Here is a 20,463-nt window from a genome sequence, read left to right on the forward strand (position 1 = left end):
ACTTTTAGAACCAAAACCAAAAATCATGCAACTAACATGTGTAGAAGGATTGTGTGTTTTTAATGTTGTTAGGAGGTGGCTTGGGTTGGCAATTACACTGAAGTTTAGTGGCAGATAGGTCGAATTGCAAGACATATCAGCCTTATTATCAATATATAAACAACTGAAAATCTTGGGATTAGAAGAGGACTGCTTAACTTCCCACACACACACCTTCTGGTCGCTGTTCCACTTCAAACCAAACTCCATTTCCATACATAGGTGAATAATTAAGGATACTTTACATTGAAGAGGAAGCTTGTTATGCCCACTTTAACTGTATGTTATTCAGACATGCACACCTATTTGCCTGCTTGTCTCGTGGACATTTGCTGTGTTTCATAACATAGCACAATACCTTTAATAAGCAGAATTTCATTTTAGGCTTGGAAGATACAATTTACAAGACATCTGCCATAGAGGTAGATCTTGGGAGTACAGGTAAACCAAGGGAGGCTGATGGGAAGAGATAGATGCTCATTAGCTAGCCAGTACAGCCGTCTCAACATTTCTTATCTAGGAAGAGCCATAGTTCATGCTAGGAAAATACAGCAAAACTCAAGTGAGGCAACCAGGGCTTTGTCAAATTTAGAAGATGTATCCCTTCCCCCAGAATGCCAAGACTGGCCAAACTATTGTCTACCGCCATATGGGACCAATGACAGATTTTTTTGCACAGACAGTAGACCAGAAGGGCAAAAGAAAGGTGATTTGTATACCAGGCACTGAAGCGATGGAGGGTCTACTAAAATTTCAATGGACCAGGCCTCTAGTCTGAACTTGAAGAGAAGGTAGCATCGTGATAGAAGGTTCATCTACCTGTATTGTGTGGGTAGCCCAGTCTCAACAGAACACACCTCTGTGCTGGACTAGAAGTCGGTTTATTAATCTATGTGGTACACTAAACTGGATACAAACACTTTGGGGATTTTGTTTTTGTAGCTCTCACAGTGCTACTGATCCCTTGTGGAAGAGGGGGAGATACTGGCAAAGTGCTGTAATCACTTTTTGTATTGTTTTCACATCATAAATTACAACATTGATTTGTGGATGCATTTTGTTCTGCTTGCCCTACGTGCCAACAGTGCTAGTTATGGTTCTGTAGGAAAAGCTTCAGTGCATCATTTCTCAGTCACCATATTCAAACGCCATAGCTTTTACCACAATATGGCAAGAGACATTACTCTTGAGGTCACGATGCTAATTGCTTCTTGTTGCCTAGGTAATACACTACAAAAGGAGAAAACTGCATATGTATTCCAAGGATTGATTCAAAGAGTAAATGTCCTAAATATTTCAAATGCCACCTTCCATCAGTGCAAATCAATCTAGATTTCTAACATTATAAGCTGAAAAGTAACCTCAGGAAGAAGTGGTGGCTTCCCAGTGTAATGCACAGAGTATATATACAGGATACATTTTAACTAAAAGAGCTCAAATAATAGTTTCTACACAATTAAATGTGACATAGGTTTAAGGCTTCCTATCCTGGTAATGAAGCCTAACAAAAGTTGCACCTAAACACTCTGGTCAAATATAGTCAGCATGAAGGCAAAAAACAGAAGTTTTCACATTTTACTGGCTCTTTTGTGTGTCCAGGCATAGGACCAAGTGCATAAACAATTGCACAACATGGGCATATCTGAGCACACAACAGATGGCCCGACTACTTGCATGGTTTCTGGTGCATGATGCAGAGAGGATTCTAGCCTTTGGGCCAACTGAGCTACTAATATTGTTAATTCATACATACAATAAAAAGAATGACTGTAATACTGAACGGCAAAGCAGCCATTCGCAATGGGAGCCATATGGGCCCGGGGGGGGGGCATGGGCTGGCATATTTGAAGGAGGCCACAAACTAGAAACAGTTCTTCACACACCACCTTTTAAGGTTTGTGATGCAACTTCTACAATCCTGATTCAGCCTCTATTTCTTTCATCTTGTGTTTATGGTCATGGCCAAAAAAAAAAAAATTGTTCTAAAGCAGTATACAAATGCTATTATATTTTCCAAAGATGAAAAGTACACCCTGTTTCTCATCTTCAAATACATATTAATCTAATCTATTTTACTTGAAAGGGGATGTCTAAAGTCTCCAAGAGAAAAAAAAATACTTGTATGCCATGCCATGTTCAACTATAATCACTACCGTGGCCTTTTAAAAGGCACTAGAAGCAACCAACTTAATGATTCTCCAGGGAGTGAGATTACCTGGTATAAACAACCAGAAGACCAAGGGAAGGTGGAGTTAGACCCCAAAACTGAACCTTAAATTTGTGTTTATTTCTTGAGTATTTACTTGCCCTTTTGAAGCAAAACTAAGATTGAAGTTGTCTAAACATTTATCTGGAAGTAATTCCATTCTGAACAGACATACATAGGCCTGGATTTTACTGCAAATGTTCTATTTCAAGCATCCACTTTATTGTGCACTCCTGTGATCGCAAGCTGATAAATGCTTGTTCACCCAGGCAAAAAACATTCTTAAATCCAGTTGATATTTGGTGTCACACAATTCTTGCTGTAAGTTTTCACAGCCCAGATCGGCCTTGAAAGTTCCAACATGATTTGTCCAGATGTCACTAATTCACAACTTCCTTTCTCTCAAATTGCTTTTCTGTACTAATTCCTATGGGAGTTCAGAAACAGGATTTAGACATTCTCCTCCTGTCAAAGCACTGGAAAAAAATCTACATCTACATGATGATGGCCTTATTCTTGACAGTTCCTAATGTTTTTATTTTCCCTTTCCTTGAGAGATAAACAACTGATTGAAATTTTGGTGGAGAGTGCAATACTTTAGGAACAAGACTGAGAAAACGTCAGAAGGAGATTGCGTCTAGGTAAGCAGATGGATCTTAAAAGCAAGGTCAGATTTAACAGTCCCATCCCATATCTAAAAAGAGCACCAGCACCAAATACAAGCTCCTGTTTCATATGGGCTTTTCGAAACAACCTTGTTTGGAGAACTGAGATTCTGTAGTGAACCTGTTTTATGATCTCGTTATCCTTTAGTTGTTTAGTCGTATCTGACTCTTCGTGACCCCATGGACCAGAGCACGCCAGGCCCTCCTATCTTCTACTGCCTCCCGGAGTTGTGTCAAATTCATGTTGGTTGCTTCACAGACACTGTCCAGCCATCTCATCCTCGGTCGTCCCCTTCTCCTCTTGCTGTCACACTTTCCCAACCTCAAGGTTTTTTCCAAGGAGTCTTTTCTTCTCATGAGATGGCCAAAGTACTGGAGCCTCAGCTTCAGGATCCGTCCTTCCAGTGAGCACTCAGGATTGATTTCCTTTAGAATTGATAGGTTTGTTCTCCTTGCAGTCCAGGGGATTCTCAAGAGCCTCCTCCAGCACCACAATTCAAAGGCATCAATTCTTCGGCGGTCTGCTTTCTTTATGGTCCAGCTCTCACTTCCATACATCAGGACAGGAAAAACCATAGCTTTGACTATTCGGACTTTTGTTGGCAAGGTGATGTCTCTGCTTTTTAAGATGCTGTCAAGATTTGTCATCGCTTTCCTCCCAAGAAGCACGGGTCTTTTAATTTCATGGCTGCTGTCTCCATCTGCAGTGATCATGGAGCCCAAGAAGGTAAAATCTGTCACTGCCTCCATATTTTCCCCTTCTATTTCCCAGGAGGTGATGGGACCAGTGGCCATGATCTTAGTTTTTTTGATGTTGAGTTTCAGACCGTTTTTTGCACTCTCTTCTATTGCAATCTTTATGATCTACTTATACTGTATTCCAGTTCTCAGCACATGGGCCACAAATTGGTGACGTTTCCCCACCAGTACAGGTAGGGTTTATACCGAGCTAGCAATAGAAGGGGAACCGTTACCTTCCAGCAGGGCTCCCGAGCCAACCCTAGAAGCATTTGTTACCACTGACACTCTATTGTGACAGTGACTGACACCCACTGCACAGCAAAATAACTGCATTCCTATTATATCAATGGAATGTAAACTTATCGTTCAACATGGCGTTTTTTGGCTGAGACACTGCAATGTTCTGTGCCACAGCCTTGTGCACTCTGCAGGTTCCAGGGATTTAAGTGGAAGTTGTTTCCATGGAAGTGTGCGCACAGTCCTTTTTTCTATCCAAAATCCATGTAAAAAAAGGAGAGCATAAGGAACCATTAAAAAGAGAATTACAGCAGCCATGCCCTGAAATTCCAACATGAAATTTAACTGGCAGTTTCTTAATACTAACTCAGATGATAGTTCTAGTAACTCTTCCACATTTTTTTGCTGTTTCTCTCTTCAAAGTTGCCTTGATTTGTACAGCATAGTTGTATGGCAGACTCACTCCTATGAGCTCCATATAGTTTTGTTGTGGATATTGGAATGGGAGAATCTCTCATATGAAGTAGTCTCAGAAATCACATGAACTTCTCACTTTAATGACTGAAGCGTGAGTCCATGCAATTTACAAGGTTCAGGGGGTGGCACTCAGCAGATGAGATACAATGTCCTTCATTATGCAGATATACTGCAATACTAAGAAAATCAAGAAGTATTCCAACTTCACAGGCAACATAAATGGATTGTGATCTTGAACTGTGATCTTCAGAAATTTCAGTTCACCTCCAGGGTGAACAGCAAGGAGCTTTTTTAACACTAGCAATAGAAAATGGGACTTGGAGGTACTGCTGGAGGACAGAGCATAAATTTGGGCTTGGACACTATTATAGCTATCCACAGCTTTTGGGCTGATCAAGGGAATCCGCCTACTAAAATTACAGGGAGGTGCTTCTCTGACCTCTGCTCTACTCACAAGACACCACGTATGAGTGCAGACCCAATTTTTTTTCAGCAGTCGTAGCTGCAATTTTATCAGTCTCACATTATTCATCTGCAAATAAACTGTGTTCACTGAGCAAACAACAGCCAAGGCTTCTGTGTCTCAGGGCTTCAAAAGTTTGTTAAAGGTTGGTGGTGAAGTAAGAGTCCAAAGACAATAGTCACTTGAGGCAGTACAGCTCTATCAAGTCACATTTTTCTGCCAGCAGTGATGTCTAACACAGGTAGATTGTATTACCTGACTGGGAAGTTTGCGCAGCAGAGATCAGTTAGACTTACTGAAATTATTTCACCCACCTTTTGAGAAAAACTTAATACCATTTCATCAACTGCATAATGCAGCTGGGCTGCCTAAGGAGTTTACATCCTGTCATAGAGAACAGTGTGAGTCCTGAAACAGTCAGGTTATTACAATGAATGGTAGTCACCATGAAGCCAACAAAAACATCACAAAGCCACATTGACTATTTAGAACCATAAGCCTTTATGGAATGAAGTTCCTTTGGTTTTCTGGAAAGAATCAGCACTAGGTATAAAAGAATTCTTATTATCTGAAGTGGCATCTTCAGAAAGCATCCTGGAACAATGCAAACCAGTCACTAAAATACTGTTGCTTAGCCCAGTGAGTGACAACTAGAATAGGCCCATTGAATAACTGGGGGTTAGTGAGTCAATTCTTCCATAAGTTCTATTAATTCAATGGGCCCACTCTAATCGGAACTTATTTAGCACCGTAAGTAAATCCCCAGATTCAGTGGGTCTTTTGTAACTTACTGTACTAAGCAACAGAATTTTGGCCAGTACAACTTATGTCTCTGATCATCAAGGAATGGGAAAGATGACTCTTTCAAAAAATTATGGCATATCACCATCAATGACTGTAGGGGCTCTTTTCTGTATGTTTATAAGCGAGTCACAGGGTACCTAGTGTGGTGTAATGGATAGCATTACGGACTAGGATTCTGGAGATTAGGGTTTAAATCCACACTGGCCATGGAAGCTCAACGAGGGAGTGGAACTGATAAAAGAACTCCTTAGATATCTCAATTATCTTGAAAGCCTATTAGGATCACCATAAGTAAGTTCTGACTTGACAGCACATAGCTAACTAAAGGAGACATGAAACTACAGGTTTGGATGCCACAATCAGAGATTCCCCTCCTCTTAATAACAACAATGTATAGTGCTATGAAAAGGGGCAGAACTTTTGTGCCACTAAAGTTATTAGAGCTTCAGAACTTCCCCATGGCTGGATGCCTATGCAGAATTCTACAGGCTGTTTTGCCTTTGATAAATACACGGAAGAGGAGAATTTTGGCAGATACAGCTTCTCAACCCTCTGATGTGGGGATAGTCACCTCTCAACAAACTCTTTTAAGTGCATTTATGAAGTCCAGGAACCCTGCCCCTTGGTGGGCAAAAGGGCTTTTATGGCAAAATATATACTGTATAAGTGTGTTCCTATTGTTCAACAAGGAAAGAAAAAAGTGAAAAATTGATTGTGAATGGGTTCAGTTTCAAATTTTGGCAACTCCTCATTTTGTGTGGGAAATACCACAGGAGATGTCCTCTTAACCTTAACAACTTCATCTTTATTAATAACAGGGAGATCAACGTTGTTCATAATGGGGTCAAAGAAACTCAACTCTGGCAACAAGCCGTAACTGTCCATCACATAATCTAGTCTTCCATCAGCTGAACTTAGAGGGCTGCTGGGCCAAATCTCTCGGCATCTGTTGGCTTCCGCAGAAGCGTGCTCCGTACTGCGCAAATGGTGCCACAGCATGGATGCCTTGCCCAGTCACCTTCCAACGGAGGAGTGTTATACCGCATGTCTGGTCTTATTACCTGTCATCCGCATCCTTTATTCTTGGGGAAAGACCACTACAGACCATTTGAGGGGTTCGTATTTCATCTCCCCACTCTCCTTGGGCACGGGGTCTGGAAGCAGCCCTCCCAATGTTAGGTTAGGGAAGTCACTCAGTAGCTCCTCAGTCTTCACTCTCTCATACTCCCTCAGCCTCTCCAACTCCCTCTTCCTTTTCCACAGCTCTAATTCCACAGCTCTGTTCCCCTTGGCTTCTTATACTTTCCTCCCAAAAGGACAACTCTTGCTCCACCCCTTTCGCACCTTCACGTTCCTCCACTAAGCTGACTTTAAATTTCCTGCCTTTTTCTCTTTTCACTTCTATAGTTGCATTCTCTCTCTGGTCCTCTTGTTCCTGCTCTCTCTCTCTCTGCTTTCACCCCTCCCTCCTTTCCTTTATCTTCTGGGGACGGCACACTCTCCTCTATGACTCCTTCACATTGATGCTTAGAAATAACCAACAGGAAGGGAACTGCATAATCTACTCTAAATTTTATTACAACAGTGTGTAGAAATATTATTCCTATTCCTATTCCTATTTCTGTCATCATCATAAGCAATGTCACAGATCCCCATAATCTGAAATGTGTGTTGTGGGCTTTAAATATAGTCTGTTGTACATCAGTGTTTAGAAATGCTGCATCTGAAGTCAGATGAGCCATGGAGACATCCAGCCTCTGGTAGAGCAGAACATGAAGCAGAAGTACAGTAAAAAAGAAATCGAGCATCCATTGAGTAATATCAGTAATAATACCTGGACAATGTTTAGGGCTGGGCATTATGTAAGGCACACATAAACACAGAGCTGCCAAGCAAACTCCCAAGACGCTCCCAAGGCAAATCTCACTTTCTCCAGGAAATCATTAGATGGCTCTTAAGCAAATCACTCTTCCTCACGTTTCAGGCCCCCACCTGCAAAACTGGGGTAATATTGAATTTAGGATCTAAATGACAACTCATTGATGTAATCCTAAATAGCCAAGCGGGATGTTGCCAGCTGAATCCAAGCTCCTCCCAGCCTTATGATGGTGGAAACTATTTAGGACTGCCCTCCGTTTGGCCTAGCTTTGTGCTGTATCCATAGACTGGAGGAGGTTTGGATCAAGTGTCACTCAGGTTCTCTCTCACTCCATCTTCCTCACCCAGCTACTCCACCCCTTCATTGGTTCTTCTGCTAGCTGATCTTTACTAGCACATGCTGCTGTTGGTGGATCTTCGAGATCAACTGGCACATCCTTCATCTGCATATTCAAAAGCCCCTACAAGGTGGCACATTTAGATGCAGAACTGCACCGCTACACTATAACTATAGGGCCCCTGCAAGGGATACATAATAGTATCAACAAAGCTCTCCAAACACAAGTGTTGCATAACTGCTAACAAGTATCAACAGAGCAAATAAAGATCCCTCTATTAGCAGTATTAAGGGGAGAGAGAATCTTGAAAGCCTTTGGCGTTTTAGGGGTTCTGTTTGCGGAACGGAGGGGGAGCAAGGTAATTGTCAGAAGTAAAAAAAATACTCCCAGATTACCTCACACCACACAAATGTATCATAAACATCCCCTTGAAAGTTTAAAGGCGCAGCTAGAAGGCAGAATCCCTCTAAATTGAAGGCTTGCAGAACAACACTCTCCACAAGAGTGGAGCTTAAAACAGCCAGAGGTATTTCCGCGTGGAAGGGCTGCTAGAGCGTGAGAGGGTTTCCCCAACTTCACCTCCTATCAGACAACACAGACTGAAAGCCATAGCAGAAAGGGGAGGGAAAAAAAAGGCGGGCTTTTCTTTCTCCACCTATCCCCTCCTGAAAAAGTTTTTAGTAATGTTGACCAAGGCGGCTCGGCTTAAGGATAACGAGACCTTGCGGGGGGGGGGGGTCGCTTTAATTTTGTTTTGTTTTGAGTCCTGAGGAGCCCCGTGCGAATTCTTGTGCAGAGAAGCCAGAGACTGCTGCCGCCCGAAGTTGAGGTAAAAATGCACTCTCGCGTTCCCCCTTCTCCCCCCCCCGGGGAGAGGGAAAGAGCAACGTCGCTCTTCTGGTTAGAAAGGGGGGCAACAACTATTGGGGGGGGAAGTGAGTGCGTGGGGAGAAGGCACTTACTTGAGTTCCATTTACCACGAGCCCTGCCATCTCTGCAGTGTCCTCCCCACTGAGGGAACTGTGAGGGAGCTTTGGGCCTTCCCGGTTTATAACAATCCCTTGGGGCGGGGATGTGGACGAGGAGCGATAAGGTTGAGGGGCTTGGCGCGTCACTCCCCCACCGAAATGCTTTCGAGGCTCCGGGTTTGCAACTACAAGCCCTGAAGGAGCTCACTTCCTCGCAGCAGTCAGCTGATTCCCAAGGCGGAAGAGCCGGTTTTGCAATGCTTGCCCCTCGCTGCCTTTTAGACGCTCAGCTCACTCGCAGGCTGGGCGCGTGCCTCCTCGGGATGTGCCTGGCGAGCCGCGCCGTGGGAAGGGAGCCGTAACTTTCCCGCCTCTTTCCTGAGAGAAGCCCTTCGCCATGGCCCACTTTGCTTGTGGAAATCCCCCCGCCGCTCGCCCCCCCCCCGGGCTGCTCTTTTGAGGCACGCCTTGCACTCCTGGGTCTGTTCTAGGAGGAAGCCTCAGTGGGGTGTCCCGTGGCCAGAACTTGGAAAAGTTACTTATGATTTCCAGGAGATGACATAAATTACGTGGGTGGAGGAACAAGTGACCCTTGATGCAGCAGCTGGCATTGTGGGGGCCCTTGATGGTGTTGCCAGTTCAGATATCGGGACATAACTGGCATGTAGGTTGTGACAGGGCTTTGTTCCGGTCTCAATGGCCATGTTATGTTTCCTGGTGTGTGTGTGTGTGTTTGTGTGTGTGTGTGTGTGTGTGTGTGAGAGAGAGAGAGAGAGAGAGAGAGAGGAATTACTTCAGATTGGAGAACTTTGTGTAGGCCCCTACTGGCTGGCCACTCAAAGCGTGGAAATTAGCTGTATAAACGAATTCCTATGCACCTCTAAGGACCTAAATAAAGAGCAAAGGTATATATAAACGCAAAGCACATAGTATGAGTAGTCCACATGTCTGAAGAAATGGATACTGATCCACAAAATGCCACACTGAAACAAATCTGTTAGTGGGTTCAGTGCCACAATATTTCGTTTTTCTCTCTTCTCCTCCCCGCCCCCTTTTAATTTTGCCAACAAATTACAAGGACTGAGACTGCTGCTTCTTGGAAACAAAGCTCTACAATGCCTTGGGTAAAGCTTTTGTGAGATTTCAAGGAGACTACCAGTTGTGTGGTTCGCGTGTGCCTTACTTTCAAAGGGAAATACATGAGGTTGTTATCCTCCTTATTGTTATTGACCTATTGCTGAAAATGGACAGCACAGTGACAAAGTTTGCCATGATAAAGGGGGTATGTTGCCACTGGAAACAGAGGGACCCAAAATAGGGAGTAACATCATATCAGTGAGAGCCAGAAAATAAGAATCCTTCTGTATTAGACCAGTGTTTCTTAACCTTCGGTTACTCAGGTGTTTTTGAACTGCAACTCCCAGAAACCCCAGCCAGCACAGCTGGTGGTGAAGGCTTCTGGGAGTTGCAGTCCAAAAACACCTGAGTAACCCAAGGTTACCACAGGTCCATTAATCCAGAATCCTGCTCCCGGCAATAGCTTAGCTGCCTGTGAGAAATCCACAAGCGGAGCATGGAAAGCAATGACTCTCTCCTGTTGGTGCTCCTAGCTGCTGCTATTCAAGGGCTTCCTGCTTCAGAAATTGGAGATTGCAGGCAGCCTTCAAGTGACTTGTGCTTGATGTATGTGTCTAGTCTCCTTTCAAAGTTATCTGTGCTATTGGCTGTCTTCACACCTTTTGCCAATGTATTATATAAGCTAATTATCAATCAATTTAATTACATATTGTGTGAAGAATGGCCTCTTTTTTGCCAGTTCTGTTTGTCCTACTGATCAGTTATACAGGATAAATCTCTGACACAGGTGCTGCAGGAGAGGGAGAATAACTGGTCTCTGTCCGCTTTGGCCACACCATGCACAATTTAATCAGCTTCCACCATGCCTCACTTCCCATATTTCTAGGATCAAACCAGCACAGTGGCTTTCTTCATAGCAGGGCTTCACCCTTGTGATTGCTCAGTTTCATTTCTTCTGCCTGTTGTAATCTGCAGAAATGTCCTACCATCAGAGGCAAAAACAAAATGGTTCCTGGCAAAGCCTAAACCACAAGCAATTATCAAGTGACTCAGGGACTAAGGGTTGTTGTTTTTTTCTAATGTTCTTGTTGCTAGAACAGGAAGTTGTTGTCTCTGGTTGAGACCCTTTCAGTGTCGTTTATCTTATGTAACTGAAATATCTCACCAGCCTCAACTTGGCACAGGCCATGCAGGGGAAGGAGCTAATTCACTTGTAGTTACTGTTAAAATGTGATCAACATTTTTGCTGTGTAACCTCAAAAGGACCTAAAAGATTCCCAACTTTGAGGAGTAAGCATTTATTCTGATAAACTATGATCCACAGCATAGTTCTGAATTTTATAGTATTAACAGGGAGCAGTTTTGACTCCCAGCCAAAAAAACTCCACAACTGCATCCAAAACCCCCTAAGTATCTAATCTTCTTCTCTTAGCTGCACATGTCAATATGGTGAGAGGTTTGAGTGTGTCATGAAAGCTGAGGTCAATATTGTCATGAAGCTAGAGTGTGCTATGACTCTAGACTTCTAGCAGGGTTACATAGGGAGGAGCAGTTACAGCTGTGGCACCAGATAAAGATACATCCATTCTCTTCAGGTATTAACAGTAGCATCAGCAGAAGACAATTTAGTTCTAGTGGTGATGGAAGTAGAGAAATTATTGAAGAGCAGCTCTGAGCAGGAACAGTAGCGGAAAGTGACACAGGTGGATGCTGTCTCATGAACAACAGCAGTGACACTTGAGCTGACTCTTGTTAGTACAGTGCAGAAGAAAGCAATGGGAAACCAATTTAAATACTTATACCTCAAAAACAGTGTGATAGGACAATCCGAAATGAGGTGAGAGATAGTACTGGAAGAAGAGACTCGCAGTTTGGAAGGCAGTTGATCAATTACTGGAGAAGACTTTTATCAGCAGGAAGGACAAGGGTCCAACAGACATGTGGTAGCTTTCACCTCTACAAGGGTTCTGTCCACATTATCAGGCTGCATTAACACAGGACAACCAGGGGCCATAGTTACATTCACAGGACCCATATTAACTACAGCATCCAAGGCAGTGCTGATTTGAGCAATTTCCGAGCAAACTGTCTGAACTAGATGAACTAATATGAAATATTATAAACTGGATTGACTCAAGATTGCTAACAGGGTCTGTCTTTCAGGAAACATAAAACTCCCCTGTTACAGCAGCTTCACTGGCTGCTGATCCATTTCCAGGCACAATTCAAAGTGTTGAACTTATAAAACTCCAAATGGCTTGGGTTCAAGCTATCTAAAACAGTGGTCCCCAGCCTTGGGCCTCCAGATGTTCTTGGACTACATGTCCCAGAAGCCTTCACCACCACCTCTGCTGGCCAGGATTTTGGGGAGTTGAAGTCCAAGAACATCTGGAGGCCAAAGGTTGGGGACCTCTGACTAAAAGACCACATCTCCCTCTATGAGCCTGCCCAAGCTTTTAGATCACCAGGGAGTCTTTTCTCATGATCTCACCATCATCACAGGTGCATGTGGTGGAGACTTCTCTGTTTCTTCTCCCAGACTCTGGAACTCCCTCCCATGAGAAGCTAGGCTGGCCCCATCTTTGCTGTCCTTCCACAAACAGGCAAAGACCTTTCTCTTCAGGTAGGCTTTTCCTTAGTGATGTCAGTCCTAAAGGAGTTTTCTTAAATGGATTGTTATATGTCATTTTTAAATACTGTAAATAAATGTTTGATATTCTTTTATCCTGCATTTCATTTAATGAGAGTGTGAGACATCGTTTTCAGGTTTCAGTAAGGAACAGAACTCATCAGCAAAGCTCAAATACCCCTTATAGTTTAATTTGCAGAAAAGCAATGTACTAGTTTTGAGTTATTTTTGTTCTTTTCAGATATTGCTGTGAGTAGCTGGAGCCATATGTAGAGAAACATTATACGAAGCCATGGAAGCAGGAGCAGCAGAAGCTGTTAGGCCCTGAATTAATTTTGTCCATCAAGACCGGTCATTGGATATTCCTGGGCAGGAAGAAATATAATATGGTTTCTTCTTCCACTGTGTTCTTTGGTAACTTTTGTCCTTCCCCTTGTTTGTTCTCCAGTTCTGACTTGCTCTTCAGTATTAATGTCTAGCTTCTTAAATTTGGGCTCAGTCAGATAGCATTTGTCTTACTGTGCAGTGTGCTGTGGGGATGGGTTGTTTTGCTCTTTTTCCCAGCAATCAGATGATGTAATTGCTAGGTCCATCCCCAGAGGGTCCCTTCTCAAACCTTTCGGAGCTTCTGCTCTTTTGGTGTGGGAAGGAATGCTCTGGTTTGATCCCATTTCCAGTGCATGGGATCACTGGAATGAACCAAAAGTGAGCCTTCTGGCTGACATGGCTCCTTCCATTTTGAATTATGAAGTGGCTTAATAAGTGAGCTATTTCAGCATATCAACAAATTGAACACTTCCCCTGCTCCACAGAGAAAGAGGCAGGGGAAGTGATTTTTTAAACTCTGGTAGACCATCACTGATGCACTGCATCACCTTGATAAAACATTTAAAATATATCTTCTTTGCCTTGTGAGAAACTGTTCAGTGTTCAATTTGCTGATATCCTTAAGTGGCTTACTTATTAAACAACTTCATGATATCAAAAATTAACAGCAGAATGAGCTCAACCAAAATGGGGTCACCTGAGGTCCATATGCCATTTGGATGCAAGAATCTCACTAAATGGCATGTCACACCTCCACCCAACCTCAAGTGACCCTATTTAGACCACACCAGCCCACTCCAAAAGGGCCAGTGTAAATGAACCTTTTATCTTCTGGTTCTGGCGTCTGGCTTTTCCCATGGCTTTTTGTTCACCTCAGACTGTTACCCTTGGCCCAACTCCAACATAGATCTGTCACATATTTCCAGTGAAAATGAAGACATTATATTCAAACTTTCATAACTGATGGATATTTTGTACTTGATGCTCAAGTTCAAAATATTTAATGAGAACAGCCATCCATACTGCCAAGATCCCTGACAATTTGTCAAAGATGGTGGTCTGTAGGAGGAAAAAGGAGGGCCTTTAACTCAAGCTGTGTTAAACTGGTGAGCAGCTTTACAGAAGAAGGTGAAATCTTCCCTGTCTTTATAGCAGCCATTCTCAATGGGAGCCACATGATCCCCTGGGGAGCCCTGGCACATTTGGTGGGGGCCGCGTACCGGAAATAATTCTTCACATACCACCTTGTAAGGTTCCTTATGTGACTTCTACAATTCTGATTCAGCCTATATTTCTTTCATATTGTGCATATGGCTGTGGCCAGAAAAAGACTGAGAATGCCTTTTTATAGTATTTGCCTGGGCTAGACTAGGAGCTGCAATATCCCCTAGCAACAGCAATGAAATGTACAGCAGTGCCTTGCAAGACGATGTTAATTCGTTGAGCAAAAAAAATGCTGTCTTGTGAAAACATCATCTTGCGAAACACGGTTCCCCATTGGAATGCATTGAAATCTATTTAATGTGTTCCAATGGAAAAATCGTCATCTTGCGAAAATCGTCCATAGAAAACATCGTCTTGTGGAACGCGGTTCTCCATTGGAATGCATTGAAATCTATTTAATGAGTTCCAATGAGGGTGAAATGGTCTTCTTGCAAAAATCGTCCATAGAAAACATTATCTTGCAAAGCGCAACGATCGCAAAAAACAGTCGTCTTGCAGATTAATTGTCCCACGAGGCAATCGTCTTGCGAGGCACCACTGTAGTAGAAAGCACAGCAGGATCATCCTTCTCAGAGAAACAATCATAGTGACTGTTACATACAGCACTGATGTTACCTGTCTGTCATGGGTTTGGAGGGAAAGTTCCATCCTATGGGGAGTGGAAGGCGGGACATCAGGAGGAGGGGCTGTACTGTATATATATGTGATGCCTGTGTGGTGAGAGATGAGATGCTGAGAGACACTGGGTTGTGACGAAGCAGCAGCTGGGAAGAAGAAGCTGTTGTGGGAGTCTGTGTGTCAGACAGGGTACTTCTGTGTGTCAGAGTACCAACCTGATAGGTTCAGGTGTCTGTTGGTTAGCCAGAACTGATAGGTTCAGGGTCTGTGCTTTAAGTTAAGGGTTCTGGGTGAACCAAACTGTATGCTTGTATGAGTGAGAATAAGCCACGTTACTTTATCTTATTCACCTGATTGTTTATTTTTCCCTGTGTGTATTTAAAATAAACCTTATTCTTTTTATTGTTTAAAAATCCATCCCTGGTCTGTGTGACTTCTTACAGGGAATGGTTGGTGGCAGCTTAGTGTAACTGTGTGGCATATCCCAGTAGGTCTGGGTTTGTCACATTGATTGGTGTCCAGCGTGTGGGATACGACTGGTCCAGTTGTCCAGCGGTCCAGCAAAGCCTTGGCAAGTGTGCCCAGAGCAAGGGGGGTCTAGTCAGGGACAGTCTGAGGCGCGTAGGTAATCTTCTAGGTGTACCTCACGGGGAGGTGCGCTAGTAGAAGAACGTGCCAACTGGGGAGACTTAGATTAAGGTGCTCTGAGGCAGCCTAGTTTTGGCGGGAAAAAGCTGAGGCAAAACTGCGTAGTAACAGTGAGCTAGCTTGCCAGCTGAGAGGCCCAGCAGAGGGGGGTAGGCTCTGACTCGATACTGTTGCAAGTTTAGTGCTGAAGAACAGCAGCAATCTCTAGGGAAAGCTGGTTCTGAGGCAAAAAGGAAAAAAGTGGTCGTTTTATTCTGAGGCTTGACTTTTTAAAGCAGCCTGTTCTGAGGGGGGATTATGCCCTTGACTCGAAGCCAGATGGCCGAAATGAGTGAAGTGAAAGACCCCCAGATTGACCAAGGTTCTGAGGATGAATTTGGCTCAGTGCAAGGTGACAGCACAGGAGAGCAGAACCCAGAACTTAGAAAATTGCTCATAGCCCAACAGCATGAACTGAGGATGAGGCAATTTGAAATGGAGGAAAGGGAAAGAGAAGAAAGGGAAAGAGAGAAACAGCGGCAATTTGAATTAGAGAGAGAGAGAGAGAGAATGGAGAAGGAAGAAAGATTAGAGAGACAGAGAATTGAATTGGAATTGCAGAGAGAGAAAATGGCGTTTGAATTAAAAAAATTGGAACTGATGAATCAGAACAATAATAATAATAGGGATTCTGAGGGAGGCCAATTGTCTAAAGCTGACCTGAAGAAATTCCCTGTGTACCACAAGGGAGATTGTCCTGAGGTGTTCTTTTCCTTAGTGGAAAGAGCGTTTGTGGACTTCTCAGTGAGGGAAACTGAGAAGATGACCATCATGCGATCTTTAATCAGTGGTAGCCTGGCTGAGGTTTATGCCGAGATGCCTGAGGAACTGATGAAAGATTTTGCAGAGTTTAAAAAACTGGTGTTTGCCAGACATGGGATAAATGCGGAGCAGCTGAGACAAAGATTCAGGTCCCTCACCAAGAAACCAGAACAGACTTTTACCCAAGTGGGGGCCCAATTGGTGAGGCTGCTTGAGAAATGGCTATCTCAGGAGGGGACAGAGACCTATGAGCAGCTTAAAGACTTGATAGCGCTGGAACAGTTCTATTCAGTCCTGCATGGGGAATTGAAATTCCAGGTGAGGGAAAGGAAACCGAAATCTGTGGCAGAAGCCGCAGAGATCGCAGATTTTATTTCTCAAATAAGAAAGCCCTTGGGTGAGGGGAAATCTGTGGGTAAACCCAAAGAAACCTACAGCAAGTACTCTCAGGGACCAGGGAAAAGCCAGCAAGGGGGAGGGGCCCATGGTGAAGGGAAGCCCTCAGACATGAAACTAAGACCTCAGATTTTGGAGGGAAAACCAAAACAAGATGAGAGAGAATCAAAATACACCAGAAAATGTTATTTCTGTCAGGGAAAGGGTCATCTAATCTCAGAGTGTGAGAAATTAAAGCAGCTAAAAGGAATGGTGCCTCAGGAGTCTAGTGGGACCAAGCCAAAAGCTGTGTTCTGTGTCCAGAAAGAGCAAGGCTCAGTGTCACTGAGGGAGCCTGTTGCCATGGCTACTCAGTCTGGAACAGCTACCTCTGCTGATCAGGCTGAGGAAAATGGTCCTCTTATAGAGGTAAAGCGCTGCTTGCTGGTGAAAACAGATTCTCAGTTGTTTGAGACAGCAGGGGTGGACGTAGGAATACTTGACCGTCAGTATAGGGGGCTGCGGGACACTTGTTCCCAGGTAACCCTGTGCCATCCAGATATTATTCCTAGGGAGTTTATAATCCCAAATGAGAGCATGAAGGTGGCAGGGATTGAGGGGCAGGTAATCTCTCTGCCAGTAGCAGAGGTACCTGTCAACTTTCAAGGCTGGAGGGGAGATTGGCGGCTAGCGATTTCATCGACTCTGCCAGCAGCCGTGCTCGTGGGAAATGACCTGGCTGAACATGTGAAACGGGTGCTAGTGATTACACGCTCACAAGCCACCACAGGGACAGTTCAGGGGGGTAATGATGAGCCAGAGACGGAAGCAGAGGGGAGTTCAGAAGCTGTGGTGGAAACCTTAACCACAGACAGCAGATTTGGACAGGAGCAAAAGGCAGACGCCACTCTCCAAAAGTGTTTTGAACAGGTGACTGACGCCCAGCTAACACCTGAAACCCCAGTGAGATTTCTGGAGAAAAAGGGGGTTTTATATAGAGAAACCCTGAGGAATATCTCAAAAGGGGGAGATGGGATCAGAAGTCAGCTGGTGGTACCTGAAAAGTATCGCCCCATGATCTTACAAAGGGGTCACTCTGACATGTCTGCTGCACACTTAGGGGTGAAAGGGCCCCTTGATTTGATCAAACAAAATTGGGAGCAGATCACCCAGGATGACCCACAAGACGTTGTGACTTACATAGACACCTTGATGAATGACCTAAGGAGAAATCTAGAGCTGGCAGCAGAAAACCTGCAAGCTCAGAAGGTCAGACAGAAAACATGGTATGACCACAAAGCTAGAGAGAGGCACTTTGACCCAGGGGAGGAAGTGCTTTGGCTTAGGCCCTGCAGAGAGAATAAACTGCAGCTCAAATGGGCAGGACCATATAGGGTCATTTCCAAGATGTCAGACCTGAACTACCTAATAGAGCAGGAGGAGAACCAAGCAAGGAGGGTGGTTCATGTGAATGCCCTAAAACCCTACTACAGAGGGGAACAGAGGGTTTTATTCGCGATAAAAGCAGCTGAGAGTGAGGAAGCTGAATTACCCTTCTGGGAGGGTAGAGGGGAAGTAAAATGCAACCCAGAGGAGGTAAAGATCAGTCCTGCACTCACCCAAGACCAGCAGCAAGAACTAAAAATGCTGCTTAGTAAATATCAACAGGTGTTTTCCAACAAGCCGGGGATAGTGAAGGGAGTGATGCATCGGATCCACACAGGGGATGCACCCCCGCAGGCAGTATCCCCATACCGAGTAACGGGACCCTATAGGGACAAGGTGCGGAAGGAGCTGGACGAGATGCTGAGGGAGAACATAATCGTCCCCTCTTCTAGTCCTTGGTCCTCTCCGATAGTCCTTGTGGACAAGCCTGATGGGAGCATTAGGTTTTGTGTTGATTACAGGAAATTAAACCGTGTAACCACTCCTGATGCCTACCCAATGCCCAGGCTAGACAACCTGATTGAAACCATAGGGGGTTGTCGGTTCATCTCATCATTGGACCTGGTAAAGGGATATTGGCAATTAAGAATTGATCCCAGGGATCAAGAAAAGACTGCCTTTTGCAGCCCTTTTGGTCTCTATGAGTTTCGAGTCCTGAGCTTTGGTCTCAGAAATGCACCAGCCACATTCCAAAGGCTGATGGACCAGACCTTGGCAGGGCTCAGTGACTTTACAGTGGCCTACATTGACGACATAGGGATCTTCAGTAATACCTGGGAAGATCACCTGATACACCTGGAGTTAGTGCTGCAGAGGTTAAGTGCAGCAGGGCTAACAGTAAAGGCCAGCAAGTGTCAGCTGGGTAGCCCAGAAATAAAATACTTGGGTCACATGGTAGGGGGAGGAATGATAAAACCCCTGGAGGCCAAAATAGAAGCTGTTCGTGATTGGCCCAGACCCAACACCAAGAAAAAAGTCAAATCATTTCTTGGGTTGGTGGGCTACTACAGAAAGTTCATCCCGAGGTTTAGCGAGATTGCGGCTCCGCTGACCGATCTGACGAGGAAGACGGCTGATGACCGCATCCCGTGGACCAGCGACTGTGAGGCGGCGTTCCAGAGGTTGAAGGAGGCGCTCATCAACTATCCAGTCCTGCGTGCTCCAGACTTCGACCGGGAGTTCATCATCTACACCGATGCGTCTAACAGCGGGGTAGGAGCAGTTCTGTGCCAGGAGGATGAGAATGGTGACCAGCATCCAGTGTCCTACCTGAGTAGGAAACTTCAAAAAGGTGAGAGACATTTGGCAACCGTGGAGAAGGAGTGTTTGGCCATAGTCTACGCGATCCAGAAGGCCAAGCCTTACATCTGGGGAAGACATTTTATTCTGTGTACTGACCATTCACCATTGCAATGGTTAAAGACAATGAAAACCCACAATAGCAAACTTATGAGGTGGGCTTTAAACCTACAGGACTATGACTTTGAAGTGAAGGTGGTCAGAGGGTCAGTGAACTGTGTTGCTGACGCCTTATCAAGAAGACCTGAAGAATGAAGACGGCGAAAGAATATGGACTATGTGTATATAATGATGACAAAAGTTAAATGTACCTGGTTTTGAATTTGGTTTGTATGAATAAAGGTAAATGGATGTAATGTATATGGTAAATGTTTAAATGCCTATTTGAAATGTTTAACTTAGAATGTAAGTAAGTATGGTATTGAATGTATAACTGTTGTTGTGTATTTTACCCAGGTTGTTTTTTTGGTGAAAAGCACCTTAGCTTTCCCCCTACAAAACAACTTATAAAGAGGGGAGGTGTTACATACAGCACTGATGTTACCTGTCTGTCATGGGTTTGGAGGGAAAGTTCCATCCTATGGGGAGTGGAAGGCGGGACATCAGGAGGAGGGGCTGTACTGTATATATATGTGATGCCTGTGTGGTGAGAGATGAGATGCTGAGAGACACTGGGTTGTGACGAAGCAGCAGCTGGGAAGAAGAAGCTGTTGTGGGAGTCTGTGTGTCAGACAGGGTACTTCTGTGTGTCAGAGTACCAACCTGATAGGTTCAGGTGTCTGTTGGTTAGCCAGAACTGATAGGTTCAGGGTCTGTGCTTTAAGTTAAGGGTTCTGGGTGAACCAAACTGTATGCTTGTATGAGTGAGAATAAGCCACGTTACTTTATCTTATTCACCTGATTGTTTATTTTTCCCTGTGTGTATTTAAAATAAACCTTATTCTTTTTATTGTTTAAAAATCCATCCCTGTGTGACTTCTTACAGGGAATGGTTGGTGGCAGCTTAGTGTAACTGTGTGGCAGATCCCAGTAGGTCTGGGTTTGTCACAGTGACCTTCAGTATAGAGAGCCTCATCCCAGTGCTAGAGGTCTTAAATCTCCTGTGTAGCCTTATAAAACGGTAGCCTTATGTGAGAACTAGAGACCTGAAACCAGAAATCCACACTATACTCATAAATTAGCATGCTGACATAGTCATATAAG

General features: G+C 44.2%; 2 protein-coding genes across 4 annotated transcripts in view; one reads left to right on the forward strand and one right to left on the reverse strand.

The window, feature by feature from the left end:
- The window catches only part of LRMDA (leucine rich melanocyte differentiation associated), a 1,005,591-nt gene extending 996,356 nt beyond the window's left edge, over window positions 1-9,235 (reverse strand). The window contains exon 1 of the mRNA XM_072995005.2: window positions 8,811-9,235. Within this exon, the coding sequence (XP_072851106.1) occupies window positions 8,811-8,840 (30 nt within the window). The 5' untranslated portion in view covers window positions 8,841-9,235. The remainder of the gene's footprint in view (window positions 1-8,810) is intronic.
- LOC140705863 (uncharacterized) overlaps window positions 1-20,222 on the forward strand; it is a 69,208-nt gene extending 48,986 nt beyond the window's left edge. The window contains exons 1-3 of one of the 3 annotated variants that reach the window (XM_078391080.1): window positions 1-8,677; window positions 12,396-12,516; window positions 12,764-20,222. The exon at window positions 1-8,677 is cut by the window's left edge and continues 48,986 nt beyond it. In XM_078391080.1, coding sequence (XP_078247206.1) covers window positions 15,637-19,515 — 3,879 coding nt within the window. In that variant the 5' untranslated portion in view covers window positions 1-8,677; window positions 12,396-12,516; window positions 12,764-15,636 and the 3' untranslated portion in view covers window positions 19,516-20,222. Of the gene's footprint in view, window positions 8,678-9,789; window positions 12,517-12,763 lie in introns of those variants that run through there. The other 2 variants (XM_078391082.1, XM_078391081.1) reach the window with 2 other exon arrangements.
- Window positions 20,223-20,463: the final 241 nt, after the last annotated feature.

The sequence above is a fragment of the Pogona vitticeps genome, chromosome 3 (assembly GCF_051106095.1).
Source record: "Pogona vitticeps strain Pit_001003342236 chromosome 3, PviZW2.1, whole genome shotgun sequence".
NCBI classification, from domain to species: domain Eukaryota; kingdom Metazoa; phylum Chordata; class Lepidosauria; order Squamata; family Agamidae; genus Pogona; species Pogona vitticeps.